Raw genomic sequence first — 22,567 nt, 5'->3', positions numbered from 1 at the left:
GGGGCCGGCTCCGAGCCCCCCGGGCCGGCTCTGCCCCCGCTTCGGGGCCGGCTCTGCCCCCCCCTGGGCCGGCTCTGACCCCTCTCCGGGGCCGGCTCCGACCCCCCCCGGGCCGGCTCCGAGCCCCCCGGGCCGGCTCTGCCCCCGCTCCGGGGCCGGCTCCGAGCCCCCCGGGCCGGCTCTGACCCCCCCCGGGCCGGCTCTGACCCCCCCGGGCCGGCTCCGAGCCCGCGGGCGGCCGGCGGGGCGGGCAGGGCGGCGGGTGGTGCTGAAGGGACAGCGCCGGCGGCGCGGCGCGGCCCGGGGGGGCCCGGCCGGCCCCCGCTCCCCGGCCCCTCTGCCCCCCGCCCGCTCGCTCTCTGCCGCCTTGCCTCCGTCTCCCAGCGCAGGGACGCCGTCAGCATGGGCGAGAGCGGGGAGGCAAGGGGCTGCTGCTCTGCCTCCTCCTCTAGAAACCTGCATTCAGCCGGAGCCGCCTTCGGCTGCCTCCCCTGATCCCCCGCAGGGAGGGACTGGGGGCTGCTGGCATTGCGGAGGCTTAATTGACTAGCAAGGTCACTAATTTCGGCTCCTGGAGGTAAGTCCTGGTTAACGGCTCATTTTCCTCTCTCCCTCGGTTCTCACACCCCTCTCCCATCTGTCTCTCCTTCCCATTCTCTCTCCAGTGCCATCAATCAACCCTTTTCCCCCCTGCAGAGGGTCTACCCGAGTCACGGCACCAGCGATGCCCCAAAACCCAGAAAGATGAGTCAGCATTTTGCCTCCCACTAACCCAACCGCGATCTCATCTGCTCCCCGCCCTCCGGCTCCGCTGCTTTGAGAAAAGTGTGGAACAATAGGATTCCCGGAGCACTCCCTGACTCCACCATTTCGGGGCTAGGGGAGGAAGGGGAAGGGTGGTGGGAGGAAGGAAAATCCTTTCTCCCCTGCCTTGGGAACACGCCTCCGGAGCAGCCGGAGGTGAGTGGGGTGCCCAGTCCCCATCAGCCTCTGTGCAACTCGTAGCAATGGCAGCAGGCCGCGGAAGGGGAGGGGGGAAAGGGTGTGTGCGATGGGGGCTGTTGCTCCAACCTGATCGAGTCCATTTGCCAATTCACCGGTCGCATCACTTCCGGATCAGTCCTCAGTTTCTGCTGCAGAGTGAGGTTTTTTTTTTTTCCCCTCTCTCTCCTTTTCCCTCCCTCCCCATCTGGATGCTGGGAACTTGAAACCTCCTCCCTTGATTGCAGCAGGATCTGCCCCAACCTTCCCTCAACTTTGCACTGCATCAAAGAAAACAGAGCGAGCCACAGGCTATATTGTACCGATGGGGGCAGGGGATCTGCCAGGCACAGCCCTTTGCAGCTGATGTTGCCGTATCTCTAGGACCCAGAGCTCTCTCTCTCCCCCCCCCCCCCTTTTTTCTCCCCCTTCCTCTCTTTTCGTGTGTGTGCGTGTGTGTGAAGGATCCTCCTGGTTACCGCTGTTATTATTTTCCCTTAGCAGGGAGACCACCCGAGCCATGGCTGAGAGGAAGCAGTCTGGCCGGCAGGGCGAGGAAGAAGAAGTGCCAGCCTTCTTCAAAAACCTGGGCTCGGGCAGTCCCAAGCCCCGGCAGAAATTCTGTGGCATGTTCTGCCCGGTGGAAGGCTCTCTGGAGAACAAGACCATCGACTTCGACTCCCTCTCGGTGGGCCGCGGATCTAACAAAGTGGTGGCAAAGCAGAAGGACGTTGCCCACCTGGGTCCGGATGCTCAGTCCGTCTATTCCAGGCAGAGCGGGAAGGGAGGGGAACCATCTGTTGATTTCGGGAGAAAGGTGGAGATCAGGAGTGCCACTGGGAAGGAGGCGCTGCAGAACCTGAATGACAAGGTGGGTACATATATATGTGTGTGTGTGTGAGAGATGCAATCTGAACAGGCGATAGGCTGCAGAAGGGATGTATCCTTTCCACCCTGCAGTCTCTTGCTTTTATATCACTTGCATGTATGTGGCAGTCGATGTCTTCCTCTAAGAAGCAGCACCTCTCCGAGAGCCTTCTTGCCAGACCTCTAATGTTATCCGTGTGCTCTCTGCAGGTGTGTGTGTATGTGCACAGGGAGGAGGGCAGAAGAAGAAAGGAGCCCTCACACCCACAAACACACTCCCTTTCCCCACCCTGCCTTCCTATTTGGTGATAGAGACCGACTTTTGTGTTTCTTAGGCGATTCCCCCCAGCACAACGGTAGCAAAATGCCCCACCCAGCTAGTGAATGCAGCTCATGGGAACAGAAATGCAATTGTTAGCAAAAGAGCATCAAAGAGCCTCCACCTACAGGGATCAAATCCCTGCAGGCTTCTTCCAGGGGAAACTCCTACCCCCTCCTCCCAGGGGAGGACAGAGCAGTGACCCCTGGGAGCTGTATTTCAATACCAATTTTGATCAAGGCCTTTGGCTACAGTGGGAATTTTTGCCTCGGGAAGATCTGGGACTTTCACAGGAATGTGGTGTTCTCTTAGAAACCCACCGAACTCCTCCCAGTCCTTTAAGACTCCTGAAGCTATTTTCTCGCTCTCTGTATGTGCCAGGGTGTAATAAAGCCTATCCTCTTCCTGAGGCAAAACCCATTCAACCCATAGGTCTAGCTGACCATGCACATTTGTTTTTCTCGATAAATAGATTTAAGCAAGCTTTATTCAGATCTGAGCCATAAAATACGCTGCGCATTCCTCTGACAATGCTGGCTCCTATGCATAGGCTGGAACAGCAGAAATGAATGAAGCATCGACCAGCAAACTGATAAACTCCTAGCATGCTGGGAAAGAGTTTCTGTGAGTAGTCCCCCAGCGGGTTTACACAGCAGTCCTTTCTTCTGGGAACTGTTTCTGGGATGCGCCTCCTGATTTTTACTAGTGGTATGGATTTGTATATACAGGGCAGAAGTCTGCCTGGAATTCATAATATGGGCTCGTTCGCCACTTTCTCCTGCTTTGAGAAATGGGAAATACTACTAGGAGTATTACTGGGGGCTCCTCCTCCCCAAATCAGACCCTACTCTGCTTTTTCCTACTACAGTAACCTAAGGGCTCCATCCAGCCATATTTACATGTGCGAACAACTGCTGGTTACGGTGAGATGACAAAGGTAGGCCCCGATTTTCAGCAGTGCTACGCACCAACCTTTAATTAGGAGCGGGATATGCTCCATGCTGCTTCAACCCTGATTTGCCAAACCCAAACAAAAGTTTGCCACTACAAATGCCTGTGGTTTGATCTGACCATGTTGGAGTGCCTACTTGCCATGATTAACTTTCCATGATTAATTAGTCTTGTTGGACTAACCAAAGTGCATCTCAGGAGCAAAGGGTACACAACATTTCAGCTTTGTGAGTCAAAGGTTTTGCAATTCAGGACATTTTCAGAACTAATTTTGGACAATTTGATGCAGTGATGTCCTGCAGGACATAAGTATAAACAGGTGATATGTTCATTCTGAAAAGCTGAATTATTTTGTGATTGAAGGGTACCAGTGCAATAAACTGTAAGCACAATATGGTGAAAAATCAGAAGTCCACACAAAATATTAATCACTTCTTTTAAAAAGTGCGCTTTTTGGTTCTGTTTTTAAAGATTGTCATATTAATGTTAACTGAGGGTATGAAATAATGGGATAGCGCAAAACATTTGAGTTGTTTCTCATTACCTTTACATAACACCGCTGCCAATGGATTGTGTTGAGAGGGGTTGTGCGCATTGGGGTAAGTGCAGTCTTATTATAAATGTCTTGCTATGGATTGGCACTTTATTGCAGGAGTGTTTTAGCTTTGATGGTTTTCCAGCTGACTGCATCGACAGCTTGAATCAATGGTTAGATCCTCAGCAGGTAAAACTGGCTTTACTTCAGTGTTGTTAATAGAAATGCGTTTATGATGATAATCAAAGCTCAAGGTATTACAAAAATAAAGGTAAAGAAAAATAATGTTGCAGGAAGTGGCATTAAAGGAAACAGTGCATTAAAATAATTTGAGATAGGAGTCAAAACGCTTCTGAGGTTTTGCAACTGAATTTGGCCCATTATTTTCAAACCTCTGTCTTAAGCATTTAATAACACATCTGAAATAGGTTCTCCCTGGATAGACTGTACACTATTTCCATGTGATAGGAGTCTAAATTATCATGGAAAGGAAAAATATGCTAATTTATAGGATCTTGAATTTACAACTTGCATAAATTATTTCACAATAGGCTGGAAATCTTACTGCTTTTTCTTTAGCTTGAGGCTGACAATAGTTGCAATTTTTATCGGTTCATGTAACAGTCAACATACAGGACGGTCCATGCTCTGTTTCAGGAACCAGAGGAACATATCGTGAGCTGATGGGAATGGGTGCCGATCAGCTGGAAGCAATGGAGATAGGTGGAAGTATTTTAGCCAGTGACTGGATCCACAGTGGGTTTAAAACACAATCATCCTTTCTGCCACTGTGTAGAAAGATCTTGTATTAATCTCCACTGAAATAATTAACCAAGCAAGATGGACAAGCTATTTCTTATTTTTCTGAGGTCTTAAGTGTCCAGAGGATAAAAAAAGGAATGTAATTATTCCACATCAAATTGCAATATATTGTTCTGCAGGCAAAGATAAGGGTAATCAAATCTCTTTGTGTCTGTCCTGTCTAGAGTATTCTATAGGCATCTATCATGGCCTCGCTTTATTGCCTCTGGGCCGTGCTGCCTCATAATTCAGGGTTAAGATCATCTCTAGAGGCACCAGGAAGGCTCTCTATCTTAGTTTAAGCAGCTCTTTACAGTTAGGCCTCTGGAGGCAGTGTGACCTATTCAACAGGTCTGCAACTCAGCAGATCTGAGGCAAGCTCTGCTGCTTCCCAGCTGTCCAGCCTTGGAGAATTAACCGTGCTTCTATTTCCCATCTTCAACTTTGTCATCTTCCCTGTTTAGGCCGTTCATGCCTGGTCCTGGAGCTACTTGTTCAATGTCTGAGCACTGCTCAGTGCTTTGAGGCCCTGACCTCATCTGGGCCACCACTGCAGTCCAACAAGAATGCCATGTTCAAACCAGGATTTCTTGAATGAGACAATAAACACTTGGCCTGGCTTTCATGAATTGCTATGCTCGTGCAAGCCTATTTTCTACAGTGGGATTTGGTATTCAGAGAGCATCCGGGCAGGCACCTGTGGAACTTACTCATACCACTGCTTTGTAGTAGTCGGCACAGAGGCTGCAAGCTTCCTTGTCTCAGAGCAGGGGGACTGATAAAATGGCTTCCCAGGGCATTAGTCCTCTGTTCCTTAGATGAACAGTCTTGAGATCCATGCATTCATCTGGGTTTTGAAAAACCTTGGTCATTGCTTGCTTGACCTGGGTCATTTCTCTGTATTTCCCAGATTTCCCCTGTGTATAATTGGCATTCCTTCTGTCTTGCTCATCTGTTGAGATTCTTCAGGACAGAGATGGTGTTTTAGGGAACGTCTATAGGGAAAAGCAAGGTTTGATTGCAAGAGGGATCAGCAAGCTGGGGCTTGCTTTGATCTAGTTTGCATAGAGAGCCTGAGAAGGTGCTAGGACACTTCAACATAAGTACAAGCCCTGGGATCCCAGATCTCTTCTTCACTTGCTGGCTAAAGTTCCCATTGCCATCTTGTCGTTACCCCAGTGATTCAGGTGGTTCCCCTGCGCAACAAACAGTCACCTTTATAAGCCGTTTTTGCATCCCTTAGAAACAGTTTATGGACCTTTGGGAAGTGCAGAGTACTGGGTGTAAACTACTGGTCTAAACCAACAAAGCTATGTCCTATTGTAATAAGATAAGTAACAATAATGAATAAACAGAGACTAAGAAAATATTTTTATTTTAGAATTGACAGGAGAGGAATCACTTGCAAAACACAGTTTCATGAAGCTTTTGACATGACTTGCCTTTTTGCTAAAACCTCAAAGCTCTCAAGATCATGGTGGTTCATTCCTGGAGAGAAATAATGAGTAGCAGGACGTTGTTGAGAGCTCAAATAATCATAGGCTCTGGAACATTAATGGAACTGTTGTGTAAAACAAAGAAGCTGTTCCAGACAGTTGGAAATGCAGTTCTGAGTTTAATTTGTTATGATGCCTATAATTTTTCTAGCCTTGTTTCGATGATCATTGCTTGCAAAATAATCATACAGGAGGATGACTTGCATGTTCTTCTCATGGATCATAATAGTTTGTCTGACTACTGAAAAAGAAAAAAAAACCATAGAGAAACTAACAGTGATAAGCACAAACGCCAAATTCCTCTTAACTTCTGAGATCCCTCTCAAAGCCATCAATCTGCATAGCAGAAATGTGATATACATCCCATGGGCATCTTGTGGCGTGGTCTGCTAGTGTTATGTCAGGAATTTACCAATACCACTCTCTCATGCAGAAATGAGCAAGGGGCTTTGATAAGGGCCAACTTATTATTTGGGCTAAAGACTGCAGGGGAAACTTAAACACCTGGGGCCAGATCTCCCCACCCAGTTTGGAACTGAGCCAATTCAGAGGTCTGGTCTTTCAGCAGCACCTTGCGATGCAGGCTTTATCCCGGGGGATAGGCAGAGTATCTGGGACAATGAGACTGGCAGCTTTGCGTGCCGCCCTTATGCCCGTGCTATGGCCATCATTTGATGTGAGCCATCTGTTTTTAGTAGGTGCTGAGCAGTTGTTTAGGTCTGCCTGCAATTTGTTACCTGCAGGACTATGTCTAACTCCCCATATCACTTGTCTGCCTTATGGCACATTAAATCTGAGTCTATCTTCTGTGGTATTGTTACAAAGCTGGGAAATGACGTAGGCAGCAAAGCTCATGTGAAGCTGATGTGTGTGTTCTGCATGAACTCTCTTACCCTAAAAAGGGACGGCATCTGGGAGCAGAGCTGTAGGAAACCTACCCAAAATCAAACCTCTTTGCACTTCTGTGTGATTCTTACAGTAATGTCCTGTTCTTTGGTCAACTCCCGGAGATCTGGAATGAATCTCAGGGTGGGAGAATAGAGGTCTGAATTTCCTTTTCTCATTGGCTGGAGTAATGATTGTCCTGTACATCAGAGGTAGGCAAAGCTGGCTGACACAAGCAATGACAGCAATTGCTGAGGGCCTGAAGCTGTGCCCTGTAGGTTTTTGGGGAAGGAGAAGGGATTATAATGTTAAGAAACAATGCAAATCACTGTGAAAATAGCCATTTCTTAGACCCTACCCATGGTTTCCATGGGCCCGGAGCTGCTAAACTCCCTCCACTGGATGAAAGGGTGGAGCAATGACAAGGATGCCCAAACGTCCCATGTTCTAGAAATGCTGTATTTAACTATAGTGAAGGTCACAGCATGACTGTAGGCTGCAAGCTGTTTAGAGAGGAGAGCGCATTTTTGCCATGTATTGTACTACCCATGACAGAGCAATCTCTGTCTAGAACCCTGAAGGGGGCTGTCTCTTTCCTGATAACATGGCGTGATAGTAAATTAACTGCGGCGCAGCAGCTCGGGCTTGTTTAAGGACTATTAAGATTGTAGTGCACCCGAAATGCTCAGGACAGTTCCTCTAAGAAACACACTATAACAGTAACAGTTGTCTTGGAAGGTTATTTCTGAACTTTCTCAAGGTTTTCCTGGGATTTTAAAGGAAACAAAATCAATTGGAAGGTTAATTTTAATTTCCAGATCAAATGTACATTTTTATCGACCTGTTTGTGTGGCTAGAAAGTGAATCTCCCCCCTCACAATCTCAGTCGGTATTCAAAAAAACCAGGCTATTTCTCTGAGAAGTTGTATGATTTCACCTCCTCATAGTAGCACGTTTGACCTCTATGGTCATTTCCGTATCATGACACTTAATTTTCATTTTCTCCTCTAAGATAATAAAACAAACCAAAGATGCCCATTGGCAAGTATAATTCCCCTCTGTAATTTAATTTATAGTGATTAATAATGGACAGTTCTTTCATCATCTTTTGGGAAGGACAGATGTACTCCTTCTGCCACGTATCAGTCTGTATTTAATCTTCCCAACGCTTCATAGGATGCAGGGGATTGCTGGATCCATGGGAAACTCCTTTCGAGTCATTGAGACCCGGAGCTGATGCAGCAGTTGGCACGGGCAGAATCACGACAGAAAATTAGGGCCTGATCGGTGAACTCATGAAAGCTCTTTTGGCCCAGTCCTGCTGCCTCTGATTGCAGTAACAAGACCCTTGCTGACTTTGGCAGGGGGTGATTCCCTAAGAGGGAGTGGGGATTATTAGCAATTATTAACAAGCAATTATTAACAAGCCTAAAGGGAAGAGCTTGCTGATACTCTATGGTAGAATTTCAGATACTTCCAGGAATGCTTTCAATCCATCTCTGATCCCTCTTGTCATTACATTTTTAAATGTTTATTTCCACTTGCAGGTTTTCTAATTTCATAGCAAAATGTCCTTGTGGATAAACCTTTAAGAATTTAGTAGGAGTAGGAGTAAAAGTCATTGGGTGTTGCAGAAATTCTGTGGGGTTTGTTGCAATTCCACTAAAATTCCACAGAGAAAGAGAGTCTTTCGATAGTATTTTCCCAACCATCCAGTAACTCCACAGTGGGCATAAAATTCGCTGCTAAGCGCATTATGGTAGTTCACAGAATCTGTAAAGTTAAGATTCAGAGCTGATGTAAATTGATTTTCACTGATGCCTGTGATGATTTATTTTAGCATAGATTATCACTGTACAGAGATTCTCATATTCTTGTGCCATTTTCCCTCTAGACCTTTACAGAAGACAAATTTAGACATAGACATTCCTTTACCATGAAATGTGTTTCTGCTGCAAAGAGCCTGCACAAGATGTCCTACAGCAGCTGATATCTGTGCAGAAATGGCTGGCAGCAATCTTGTGTACCCACTGGCCGATACACCCCCCAACTACCCGAAGCCTGAGGAGGGGCCAGAGACACTCGGCCAGCGCAGAGCACAGCTCTGGATGCGGCTGGGCCAGAGGCTGGCAGTGCAAATGTGGGTGCAATGCTCAGTTTTGTGCATTTCCTCCCCTCTCCTGCCATTTGGGGAATGATGTCAAGGTCCTCAGAAGTGCTGATGTAGCATAATGAAAGATATTTTTGTCCTTTTGCTGTTCCTCTACCGCTGATGTGACTTGGCTGCAGCAACCTTGCCGGTCCTGCCGTAGAGGCTGCAGTCAGGCAGCTGGGTTGGGCTGGCCAGCCATCCCTCATCACTTGCCTTCAGTAACGTTTGGCAAGGAAGATTCGGCAGTGCTTGTTCTCTGTAGCACCGTCTAATTTTAGCCTGCTCAGCCTGCCGTATGCATTAACAGACCTATGGAAGACAAAGTGCATCAACGTTATCTAGCAATCCCATCACTACCTACCTTGGCCGGTCACGGCACCACCATATGACAGCTGGACTGAATACAAACCTGCACGGATTTAAGAAGTGAGTTCAACTCTCTTCTTTTAACCTAGGACCTGACTCCTGCCCCTGACATTTCATAAGTAGTTATCTTTCTTCATTTAACTTACAGGGCAATTTATACATAAACTATAGCTTTACCAGGGGAATGAACCAGCTTTTGTAAAAGAAACGTAGGCATACATCTCTGTATTTTCTGACTCTCTTCCCCACTTGTTCTCATCCCAACATTGTCCTTTAGCTTCAATAGCTCGCCTCCTTCCTTCCTGATCACCTCCCCTCATGTGTGTTTATACAACAGATAATATCCTTTCCTTGCCTTTGTTTAGCAAGGCTAAATAAGCCGGTTTGCAACTACATTAATAATTTTTTAATCATTTATTTTGACAACCTTTTAGCTCATTGCTAAAAGGAAAGAAAATTGGGCCGTATTGGCAATTGGTATAGTGGAGCTAGAAGGTACACCTGGGAGCTCAGTTCTGGTCCCTTGGGTACACACTAAATCATATGGAAGTTTCTAAAATCTGGTGCTGTGTAGATGTTGAATATTGAACGACCATGTTTTCCAGCCCTTTAATCTCTTCATTTATTTTATTCTGTACTACTTAGGTTCTTGCAACATGGTGATGGGAAGGAAAAGCTAAGTGTCATCTGAAGATGCGTTATTACTTTCTGAACCTAGTCACTATTGGATTCAAGTTATGGAATGTATTTGAAGTTCAAGAACTGCTGTTCTGAACTAGGCCCATGTGCAGTAAGGATTGCTTTTTAAAAAAAGTATTTTAAATAGCTATCTTTGAGCAGATGAGAACAGCTTTAGAAATATTAGTGTGCTGATGACATCATCCCCTTAAAGGTGCTTCTATTTCTTCTACCAGCGCTGCTGTTCCACAGCTTTTAGCGTAACATGGAGCAGTGACCTGCCCAAGGTCAGCAAGGCAGTGATGGCGATGTACGCTTTCCTGCGCCCGTGTTTGTGGCCGTTCCTCTGTAATCATGTTGCTGCTGCCAGGGCGGGATCTTGAAACGGTAGCTGGACTTAGCACATCTCCGATCAGCTGCCCGAGGGCCTTGATGCTATCTCTCAAACCCTTAGGCCGCGTTTCTTCCCTCTTTGATAGCTGAAGACCCTCTTTCACATGGCAGGCAAAGGCAAGAAACCATTCAGATATAAAACTGAGGAGGAAAGCTAGCATTAAAGAGAAAAAAGGAACAGTTGTGCTGTCTCAATTTAGAAATCTGATGTAGATGCTTTCTTCCATGTTCTGAGCAAAAATATGCTGAGGTTTCAAAACTTCTTCCAGCACAGATCAGAGAGGGGCAGGATAACTCATTTAGTAGTGTCTATTCTAATCATTAAATCAAAATAAACCCCTACAGGCTAACAAATCAATCATTTTGCTGCTGTCATGAGCCACTTTTTCATTTGCTACTAATTGGATATTAACTGATTGGCATATTAGCTACTTACATGTTGCCTGATGCCCTACCTATACCCAGGAAAAGCTCTTTTACTCTTTTCCTTATAGCCTCCTGTGAACTGATGTACATAAAAGGTCTTGATAGTCATCTGTTTGAACAGATGTTGCCTTTATAATGATTTACTGGAGTAATATACTGCAGGTTTTAATTTCTTACTGGCTGTGCACAGTGCGTTTCATGGAACTATTTGGGTATGTAAAGATCACTACATTCTGTGACAGGAGAAGCCTGCGGTTTGTTTTGCGTGACGTGAAAGTCACCCACGATTAAGGGAAGAAGGTAAGTCTTTGTCGGTCATTAATTGTCTCTTATAACCTCCAGGCAGAAGTGGATTTGTGCTATCTATGAGTTCTCCAAAAGGTGTCTTACATCAGTTGCTCTGGAGGAAGGGGTAAGAGGAACTGGTGTAACCAGATGCATTTGGAGTGGTTATCCCACACACTGGCCATGAATCCCATCTCTCTTCATTGCACTGGGGCAAGGTGCACTGTAAATAATGAGGAAACATTTATGCCGTTTAATGCATTTCTTTCCTTGAAGTACCAGCTGATGGAGTTCAGGGACTGAGAAATTTAGGACTCCAAGTGTGGGTGAAACACCGAACGTGGAGTTTGCAGCACTGGATGAGGCAGAAATGGCCAGAGTGACTGGAGAGGGCCCCCATGCCCGCATGCGTAGCTCTGTCCCCAGGTTTCCCTGGCACTAAAGCTTCAGGTTAGTGACCACAGCAGCGGGGGCTTGAATCTGGGCTGTATTTTCTGGACGAGGAGGTGTGGGAGAAGGCATTTAGAAAGCGTGTCTGACGTGCTGGGAAATCAAAGGGCCGGCAGTGGCTTCCACCTTATTCCCCCCCCCCCCCCCCGCAATTCGCTAATGCTTCCCAACAGCTTGCTGCTCCGCTAGCGCCAGGAAAGGCGGGGTGGGACAAAGAAGATGGAGGGCAGCGCGTTTCCCAGCGCACCGCTCCGCGGGCAGCCTCCTCTCCTCCCGCTGGGCTCGCAGCCCCGCCGGGGGTCGGAGGCGGCTGTCCGCAGACCCCGGGGGGGGGGGGGGGGGGGGCGTTTCGCAGCAGCCCCGCGTCCCCCCCCGCCCCCATCGCGCAGCAGCTCCTCTCCCCCGCCGCTTCGCAGCAGCCTGGCCCGCGGCCGCGCGGGGGAACGGGCGGCGGCGGCGGGGGGCGTCCGGTTCCCCCCCGCCTCCGCGGCCGCCGCCGCCGCCCGGCGCGCGCGGCCCCGCGCCCGCAGTGACGTCCCCCCTGCGCCGCTTTGCATATCAGCGCCGCCGCCTCTCCCCATTGCACGGCGGCCGCCTCTCATTTGCATCCCCGCCAGGCGCTCAGCCAATGGCGCCCCGAGCTGCGCCCCCCTCCCCCCCCGCCGGGGAGAGGGACGGGAGCGGCCCGCGGCGCATGCGCCGCCGCTCCGCCGCCGCTGTTGTTGCTGGCGGCGCTCGCCCCCTCCCTGCGCGGCCGGGGCTGGGCCGGGCTGGGCTGGGCCGGGCCGGGCTAGGCTGGGCCGGGCTAGGCTGGGCTGGGCTGGGCTCCGGGCAGAGGGAAGAAAGGGAGACGCGCAGGGGTGGCTGCTTCTCCCCTTCCTGCCATTGCGGAGAGCAGGGCTCGCCTCTCCGCCGCGCCGCGCCCTCCCCGGCGGACCCCCCGCTCCCCTTCCTTGTGATCGCATTGATTTGGGCTCGGGAGACTTATTTTTATTCTTTTTTTTTTTTTTTTTTTTTTTTCCGGTGGAGGGGAGGTCGGGGAGCAGTTGCTGCACGGGAGACAATAGCGATACAGCAGCCGCCCCGCTTCTCCAAAAAAAAAAAAAAAAAAAAAAAAACCATTAAATAAATAAATTGGGGAGTGATTTCCCAAGATGTCTTATCAGGGGAAGAAAAATATCCCACGGATCACGGTGAGTTGAGCGCACGGGAATAAAGGCGGGGGAGGGGGAGGGGTGCGGGGACGAAGCCCTTTGTGTGCCGGAGGGCGATGCAGGGGTTTGCGGCCGGGGACGGGATCAGGCTCCCGCGCAGCGCCTCCCGCGCTGCGGCGCGGCCGGGCGCCGGGGGGGCGCGGGGGTGCCCGCCGCTGCAGGCGGGGTCGGGAGCGGCGGGATGCGGAGCGGGCGGTGGGCGGCGGAGCGGGGGCCGCCTTTCATCAGCGTCGCCCGGCGGGTGTCAGCGGCCCCGGGAGGGCGGCGGGGACAGCGGCACCTCCGGGCGGGGGGGGCTGCCCTGGCTGCCGGCTGCGTGCCCGGGCTGGGGGGGTGGATGGGGGTAGAGCCCCCCCCCGTCGCCCTCCTGCCCCAGCCCGGCAAAGGGCGGCTCCGGGCGGGGGGGTGTCGGCCGGAGCCCCCCGCCCCGGCGGGCTGCGCTGGGGATGGAGCCGGGTTTCCTCTCCTTCCCCAAGAAGCTTCTCGCAACGCGCACGTTTCAGTCCGCTCCTCGATGCAATCCTGGGGGAAAAGGGAAGGAGCCGTTATATAAACCCCTCCCTTCATTCCCTTATTGTGGGAGCCGATTTAGGGCAGGTATCGCAGATCCGAGGATATTAACTTTTCATTACGTAAGGCAAGATATTCGCATCTAACGGACTGTTGCAGCCATTTATTTTTTTTTTTTTTTTGACACTGAGTTTTTCATTACTGGCAGCGGCTCCTTCTCGCAGCCCCACGGACACACCCATCCTAGTCCTCCTTCCTCAGCCTCGCAGGCAGAAAAGTGAGCTCGGAAATAGAGCTTTGAGGTGTGACATTTCTGCAGGAGCCGCTGGGCTGTACGGTTACGTTTTAAATGATGCTTAGGAAATGCAGAGGATGCACAAAATTGGTATGTGATAAATGCAGCATCCTCTTTTTTTTTTGGGGGGGGGGGGGCGGGGGGAATAGTTTCCCTCCAAGAGTCCAATGGTAGAGAGTTTAAAAAGATGCCGACGTTTAAATAACGATGAAGGTTACTGCTGAATTGCTGTCATGGGCCAAAAGTAGTATGACGCATTTTTCTTACGACTGAACGCTCTGATTTATGGTGTGTGCACCCAATGCACACATCTCTTGTAAAGATAAGGGATAGAAAAAAATCAGATTCTGGTCTTATTTGCTGTTGTATAAACGCAGAATTGATCTACCGAGACTAAGGCTTGAAGAAGGAGGATCATCAATGTCTAGCTGTCCTGTTTTGACTGCCTCAGTAGGGTAAATAGATAGAGCTTTCGTGGCAGGCCCTCGCACGGTTGCAAACTGCGTGCGCTTTTGTCTCCAAGGTGGTTGAAATGAGCAGAAGGATTCGCACTGATCTCAGAGCCTGCCGTTCGGCTGCAGCAGGAGACCTGTTTACTAGCAGGAGCGTTCAGAGCATCATTAAAACGGTCCAGGCTGCATTTTTGTTGCTCACTATATATATACGTATATTTTTTCTTCTTTCCTAATTGATGCCCCGTGCATTAGGGGCTGTCAGTGACATTGATGGCCAAACTAACCAATTTCAATAGTAGCCGGCTTTTTTAATAGCAGAAGGAATCTGCACTAGAGGTGGGCATAAATACTGCAGTGTTTCTGGAAATGGTAAACATGTAGGACAGTTTGCAGTAGAGGCTGGCATTGAAAGACAAGTGGGTTTTTCACGCCCCAAGTTAATTCATTCAGGCTTATTGGCATTCACAGCAGATCCTAAATTTAAATCTTGGGGTTTTCTTTCTTTGTTTTTTAAATTGGTGGCATTATTCAGGGAAACTTTCCATTGCAGCAGTAGGAGGAAGGAGAAGGAAGAAAAGGAGGGCGAAGGAGAGACACTTAACATCTCATAGATGTTTAGCAGTTATATAAAAGATGGATATAATGGTGTAAATCAGTAGCTGATGCAATTCACGTAGCCCTTTTGGCATTAAAAGAGGCACGTCAGCTTGTGTCAGTTGAGAATCGGGTGCTCCAACTCTTCAGTTTTATTACAAGCTCTTTAGGAAAATGCCTGATTCTTCTGATGGACCAGCGGAGTCCCAGCTCAAAATTAGGGCCCTGAGCATCACTGTCACTGTCCTATATGTATTTGCTATAAGTTCAAGGCACCGCCAAGTTAAAGTCCGGCTTTCTACCCCTTCTTGAATCAGCATTTGGCTTCACCAGCCTGGCCATGCTGCTCTGGTATAGCTTTGTTCTCTTACAAAGCCGTTTTTGGGAGGAGGAAAGAGAATCAGAGTACGTACATGTGAAGATGTAAGGGCCAAGGTGTATGTGGTTTAAACGGAACGCTGGATAACGTGTACGTGCTTTGCTTTAAATGTATGCATCTGTCACGTAGGGAATGAAGGAACCAGGGGAACGTAGCGGTCACGTTTAACTTTCCTCCCCATCCAGAGCTCTGTAGAATGTGTTTCACTCTTGTTTATGACCACTGCAAAAAAAAAGAGAAATTTGTTTTTGACCTAAAATCTCGCAAAAGCGAGATGTAACCTGGGCTGGGATAAAAGCACATCGCTTGATAGCTGCCTCGTTACAATTACCTTTCTGTTCCTGCCAAACTGTCTTCTAATTGGAGGGAATTTTAATAACCGTTTTTTAAATCCTTCTCTTAAACTTAATTTGCTAATGTGTGCTTATTTCCATCTGATTATGCAGTAGTGCTCCGGGAAGGCAGTAAAAGTATCCACCGCATCGAAACATCACCAAGTTGGACAAAATGAGTTTGTTTGTGTTGTGTAAGCCCTGGCAACAGACTTTTGGTCCCTTTCCCTGACAGCCGGTGACTCACAGTTAGCCCAGGGGTGACTCCAGTCTGTGGGTGCATATAGGAAATTTTGCATACGACCAAGGCAGAAAAAATAGAGATGCGGCTCTTACGCATCCCTCGGAGTATTATTTAATGCTTTTGCTGTAGGTGACGGTGGCAGACTGCAGGTATGAGGGAAGCTGCCAACTAGACAAGCCCGCTGGAAATCAACTCCTTTTCCGTTCTGATTTTTTTTTTTTTTTTTGGATCATTGGTGTGATGAAAGGACTTGCAGCTGAAATAAAATATTTTATCTTTCCAGTTGAAAGTGCAGCAATTGACTCGCGTTTTGACATGCACTTTTGAATAATGCAGAGGTTGTTTCCGTCTCTTTTATCTCTGAAGTGACACTGCAGACTGTCAGCCTTCTCACAGAATAATTATGTATTCCTCTATGCTTCTTTGTTGCAGAGCGATCGTCTTTTGATCAAAGGTGGTAAAATAGTTAATGACGACCAGTCTTTTTATGCAGACATTTACATGGAAGATGGGTTGATAAAGTAAGTGAAGCCCGATACCGTGTTGCGATTGGAAATGTACAGAAATGTATTGCAGATTAGCAAGGAATAACTTAGTCTCAGTGCGCTGTATTAAATTGCAATGAAAAATTAATGTTTCACCTATATCCCGGTGTTGGACGGAGGAACTTTAAAAACAAGGTGTTGGATTAAATAAACAAATGGGCCAAACCCCCACTGTTATTAAAGTGTGGGTCAAAGGAGGTACTTACATGTGCTTAATTTTAGCCATGTGAATAGCCCCATGCTGAGATGACACGTATGTTTGAAGTTATCTGTGTTGTAACATTTTACTGAGTTATGACTTAAGATACTTTGAATCCAGAGTTCAGCATCCTAATACAGTAAATTCTGGTTTAGGGTAGGAGGCTGGACTTAGGTGACCTCTTGAGGTCTCTTGCAGCGATGTCTTCTGTCATTCTATGATACCAGGATCAATCTAAACCCCCTTAAAGTTAATAATGCTCCTGTAGTTGAAGGATTGAGGTTCAGATCTCTTTCCAGCATGCTTCTGTGTTTTCAGTCCTGAAACATGCGTTTCTGGCACATTAAATATATTACAGATTTCTCTGGAAAATTACTCTTAGGAAAAAATGGATGAGCCCGAGGTTACAAACAAGGAATTTTCCTGTTCTGGCTAAACGGTCAGCCCATGTGCTTTGTTAATCAAGCTTAAAAGTTAAAGGGGCCAGGCAAAGACAGCTAATTAACTGCAATGTGTCATCCACTATTGCATTTTTAAAAATACGTCTGTGAAGAACTAGACTGGAGAGGGCTTTGGGGATCTCATCAGGAATTTGGTAACCGGTATCTGCATGGGTTTATATTTGTGCAGGGACTACATAATATTTATGCGTGAAAGAAAAGTAGATAATATAGAGGCAAAAATTCTTCCAGCGTTCCCAGAACGATACTAACATCTAAATCGCTGTTAGATAGCTAGAATCAAGTGTCGAACTGCCACTTGGCAACCCCAGTCCGGTCCCAGTAAAGCTGCTCGCAAGGCTCTTGCTGTGTTTGGTGCAGCCATCATCTGATTATCGGCATGGTCCCTTCTCCAGCTGTCTGCCGGCATGGCTCCTTCTTTTCCTTCCTATTAAGCCTAACATCGCCCCGAGGTCCTGAAGTAATTGCACACTTTGCTCCCAATTATGCAGCTGCTTCAAGGGGAAGCATAAAATATTATCAGCTTGGCATGCTGATCCTGTATGTGGCTTTATAAGGAAAAAGAAGACACTAGCCAGGTTAAGTAGCACAAGGGTGTGTGTTTACAGGCTGTTTGCCTTGTCTGATGTTTGTGTCTGACTTGCTGTTTGAAATGCTTTTACCCAGGCAAATAGGAGAGAATCTGATTGTGCCAGGGGGAGTGAAAACTATTGAAGCCCATGGCAGGATGGTGATTCCTGGAGGGATTGACGTTCACACCCGCTTCCAGATGCCGGAACAGGGGATGACATCTGCAGATGACTTCTTCCAAGGGACCAAGGCTGCACTGGCTGGGGGCACCACCATGATCAGTAAGCTGGCTGCTTTTTCTCTACCAAGAAAGCTTTACTTTTTTTCTTTCTCAGATAAGTACAGAGACTGTGGGCTGTGTAAGTCACGTGATATTTGGGACCAGGTATTGGCAGTGGAGGATTTCTGATGTCTGTCCAGGTTGCTGAGAAAAGCTTGTGTAGCGGTGGGAAAGGGGGTGGAAAATCCAAGACCCCAGGATTTCCAAAACTTGCAGCTGTCCGTCATTTCAGTCTTGTCTTCTATGTTGGCAGGATTTACCTTGCTACTTGTGTGACTTTGCCGGATTCTTGGGTCTGCTCCTAGTGAAACCAGTGTCACTTTGACCTCTGGTTCCAGTATGAGCAGCAGATTCTCCACATCCCTGTGCCTCGGTTCCCTTTCTCCGTGATGTCTGTGACTCCGAGAGGCTTGTACTCTTTCATCTATAGAGTTCAACCTTTCTGGAACAGCACTTGCTGCATGTACAGAGAGAGGAAGAAGAGGTACTTCATACAGGGTTGTCTGGGGATGGATAGATGTCCATCGTATGGTTCACACCCAGAAGCTTGATGCCATTGTACTACGTGTCTTTGAAAACTGGGCCGCTTATTTAAGAATTTGCACATGTCCACTTATGTACGCAGCTTTAGCACAGGATTTTTGTTAACGCTGTTCCTTCTGTGCTCATATCCTGTTTTGGAGAAAGAGAGAAATCGGGAAATGAAAATATCTCAAAATAAACCGACAGACTGACTGACGGACTGTTCTGCTGACACCAGGATTAGACACCCATGGTGTTCCACTCTGGCTCTAAAATGCCTCATCAATGACTTCCAGGCTATCTGTCCCCGCTTGCATTGGCTACAGATGCTTGGCTTGTCAGAGCCAGGACCTCAAAACTCCATAAGTGAGTCGTTGTTGTTAACCTTGTTTGAGCTAGAGAAAAAAAATAAAAACCTCTGTTGCAGTGCAGCTGATCACGTGTAAACTGTAACACGGCGCCCTGGAGTCTGTTGCTGCATATGGGAATCAAGGATAAAGGTGTAAAGTGATACAATATCTGAGCATCTTGCATTCTTTCATGTACTCTGAGGGGCTGCCATTTCACAGGAGGGGAGTTAAGGTACAGAGAAATAAAAGAGCATGGTTCAGAGCAGGTACTAGCGTCTATTGTCCAATCCAGGAATATAAAGAGATCTTAGGCACAGCCAGGAATCGGCCTAACTCTCCTCAGTTCAAACGTACTCCTTATGGAGTAGAACATCCTCATCTCTTAGAAGATGGTTATGAGCAATCTTTGATCCCTGGCCTGGTGGGTGGACTCGGATTGATTGACATGGAGGTTGGGAGTGGGAGCCAGTGGTCCAACACAGCTAGACTGTCTGTGTTTCAGAAACAAATCTTTTTCTGGGTCTGGACCTTGCAAATAGGTGTGTCTGGCCTATGAACTTGGTCTAATGCTTCAAATAAATAACCATAAAAGAAGCTGGGAAATTATTTTTCATAATGTTATCACTTTAGAGTATGAAGTTTGTGTATGAAGATAACCTCACGCATACAGAGAATGTAAAGCGAGAGTGTAGCTGTGGATGATCTCAGTGTGCATACTAATATCCAGTTTTTCTTCAAATCTTTGCTGTCAAGTTAATAACACCAAAATGGTATTTGCTTTTCAGCTTTAGTTCATTGACTTTGTTTCGTTGGTTGTTCCCTTGTTATTAGTACACCTGGTTCACACTTGAATTACCATTTTGTTCTTCCTTGTTAAGTTGAATTAGATCAAAGTAACATTCTCTGTCATCTGCATCTGGGCTTTTACCAGCACTATTTCCCCCAATGGCACTTTTTAAAACATTTTAAGCAGAAATTGCTTAGGCAAAATTTTCTAAAGTAGCCCTTTACTTTGGCTGCCTAATTTTACCTATGCAGGGCCTCATGCTTCAGAAGTGCTTGGACTTTTCCGTGTATGTGTAGATGTATATCACCTTTATGACTGTAGTATCTGAATATCTCACTAATGGTGTTCATAACACATCTTTGAGTTAGGGAAATTGGAGGAGAGTCCCCTGTTTTATAACTTCTCATTTTACAGCTGTGAAAAATCAGCACAATGTAGATTGTGACTGTGGGCAAACCATGTAGAGGATGCCGGTGGCTAAACTTGACCTTACTGCCTTCCTGAGCGTCTGGGATTAGGATACCAAAATACACAATCATCTCTGAACAAAAACCATCTTCCTAAAGCGTAGCAGCAAGGACAGTAATTGGGCTGCTTAGGATGATGGAGAGACATTTCTGATGGGTGGGCATCAGCAACTGGAGCTGAACAGTGGAAAGCAGGATAAATAATCCAACTAGACTTCAAAGCTTTGGTGACTCTGCTCTGTGTCAGCTCAGCTGTTCTCCTCTTAGCAAAATTATACCATTTGCAAAAATGTTTTTCCATAAGGAAGCATGCAGAACTGCCCTCGTGAACATGCTCTTGGTGGGTGGCCTTTGGTTTCTGCCAAAGCAGGTGGGAGTCGTGGTTGATTGCAGCATTTTTTCTTTTTATGATAAATAGGACAATGTTTAGTGAGCTAGATTCATAATATCACAGACAAATTGCAGCCTGAAAATGACACGCTAATGTTTATGTCGTTGTATATTTTAAATACCGTGCCTGGGACTTTTCAAAAGAGAATATCCTCCTCTCATGGAAATGTGTCTAGCTGTGTGCCTCCCTTCTTCAGGCTTTTTTGGAAAAGCTAGCATCATGGATGTGAGCTTTGTGGAAAAAAACACCCATGTTTCTTCATTTGTGCTTTAAGCAAACTTTGTATTATTTATTTACAAATACGTTTACTCCATCCGTTTTTCTTTTTTGTACATAGCCCTCGTTTTGGGCAAGAAAACTGATTAGTCGGCTTCATGCCTCAACTTGTTTCACATTTTCATGCAGGAGGGCACTTTAAGGCTGTTTACAGTCATTGTAGGGAAATACTTGTTTTATGTACATTTTTCAGTGAAATTAAAACAAGAATCTTGGAGAGGTTTCTATTGATTGTTGGTTTTATAAAAACTGTGGGTGAAATCCTGGCTTTGGCAAAGTAACGGAGAGTTTTGTCATTGACCTCAGCAGTGCCAGGAATTCACCCTGTATGTCTGGTTTGGTTTCAATGAACTTCATTTTCAGCTCAGATCAAATTCAATGTTGTTCCTTTAATTCTCATGGCAAACACATCCAAGGGAAGCACACAGGAGTTCAAGAATGTAACCTATTGTTTCCAAGCCCTGTTCTCATTTACTTCCGTTCCCCTTTAAAGTAAATTCACTACTACAGCATCAGAGATAGGAGAATCCGACTCTCCACTGGTATCAAAGGGAGTAGCCCCATTTTCTGTGCAGAACCAATGGAGATTTATCCTGGTGGGAAGCAGATGTGGCTCCAATCCTGTGCTTCTCAACTCATCCACTGGTCAGCTGGAATGAGGGAGAGTGGCTGGCGGTGATGATCTGAAGTAGCTCTTTTCTGCTCTACATCAGCTCTGTTCCCATAGGGCTCTCCAGTCCTTGCTTTCCTGAGCCCTCCTCTAGGTTGCTTCACTCAGGAGTTAGGGCTGATTTCTTTTTCTAGCTACTCGTTCCACGGCGGCCATCTGAACAGGAATTCCAGCTATGATCCTTCTGTCTCTACCCTCTTCAGTGCCAAAGGCAAGACTCCAGCTGACTCTGCTAACGTATGAAAAAATACAGTTGGTCTTGCTGTGCAGAGCTGAAAGGTGAAATGACATATTGTGATATGATTGTTTTTCTGAAACAGCAATTTTCGTGATCCTTTCTCCGTCTCTACCTTCAAACAGTATCAGTGTGGGTATGTCAGCCGAGGGTGAACAGCACTGTGCATGGTATAGGATAACATAACATTACGCTGGAAAAAACTCGGATATTCGCCCTTTTAAAATGTCAGAATGCAGCGTTTGGGTGTTAAGTTGAAGGGAGGATTCCAGGATGATCTGCAGAAGACTTTGGAGGAGAGAGGAGTACTAGATAGGCTCCAGCTTGTTCAGGGTAGCTTCCCTAAGCTCCCCTGTATTCCATGGAAAGAGAACAGTCCTTCTGGAGTTTTGGAAAAGGACTCCGTCTGAAGTTGTCCTTTACAAGAGGCTCTTTCTCATCCATGGAGCCCATGGAGCCATGGTTTTGTTGAGCTAAAGATGGCATTTTTGAGCCCTTATTGTCCCAGCTTGAGATAGGTTGATGCCCTAGGATATAAAACAGTCCCTGGCGCTGTTAGAGAAGGAAGATATCACTGCTAAGAACAAGGTGGTCTTTCCAAGTCTTGTGATGGTTTGGTTGCTTATTAACTGTGATGGGTGAAATCCCTGTCAAAATCGATGGTAAAACTCCCCTTGATTTCAGTCGAGGCAGGGTTGCCTTTCTCTGCTCCTAACCCTTCAGAAAGGATGAAGCTCAGCTGTGTATATTTACTGGCTCTCTGATTCTATAGCCTGTTTAATGTCCTGAGAACTGCATCTATTCAGGCCAGCTCCCACACACATTTCAGCCCCCCCCCCCCCCCCCCCCCCGAAGACTGTGCTTCTTCCTGGGTATCTGCTGTCCTGGGGTGAAATCGCTTGCTGACATTGCCTGTGTTGACTCAGTCAACCACTGTTATAATCATAGCGAGAAATTACAGTGAGAGAAATTATAGCTCTTTCTGGCTTGGTGACTTGGAAGCCAGCTGCCTTTTGAACTTGACTAGCAGTTATCCTAATAACATGGAGAATGTATGGTAGGGATATGAGCCTTTGTGTCTTGGGAGGTTCAGAAAATGAAGGGGAACTTCGAATGGGCTGCAGTCTGCTTCCTAATGCTTTACCCTGCTGTTAAAGAGAGAGCTCGTGTGCAGGGTGGCAGAGGTTTTCAGGAGTGTGTTAGCTG

The 22,567-nt window shown here is 47.1% G+C and overlaps 1 protein-coding gene across 3 annotated transcripts in view; it reads left to right on the top strand.

Annotated features, from left to right (window-relative positions):
• Positions 1-799: 799 nt before the first annotated feature.
• The window catches only part of LOC309602834 (dihydropyrimidinase-related protein 2), a 56,264-nt gene continuing 34,496 nt past the window's right edge, over positions 800-22,567 (top strand). The window contains exons 1-4 of one of the 3 annotated variants that reach the window (XM_082336842.1): positions 800-960; positions 1,483-1,852; positions 16,041-16,129; positions 17,480-17,664. In XM_082336842.1, the coding sequence (XP_082192968.1) occupies positions 1,502-1,852; positions 16,041-16,129; positions 17,480-17,664 (625 nt within the window). In that variant the 5' untranslated portion in view covers positions 800-960; positions 1,483-1,501. Of the gene's footprint in view, positions 961-1,482; positions 1,853-11,533; positions 11,586-12,488; positions 12,779-16,040; positions 16,130-17,479; positions 17,665-22,567 lie in introns of those variants that run through there. The other 2 variants (XM_082336844.1, XM_082336843.1) reach the window with 2 other exon arrangements.

The sequence above is a fragment of the Platalea leucorodia genome, assembly GCF_965183815.1.
Source record: "Platalea leucorodia genome assembly, chromosome: Z".
NCBI classification, from domain to species: domain Eukaryota; kingdom Metazoa; phylum Chordata; class Aves; order Pelecaniformes; family Threskiornithidae; genus Platalea; species Platalea leucorodia.
This window is presented reverse-complemented; position numbering and strand designations above follow the sequence as displayed.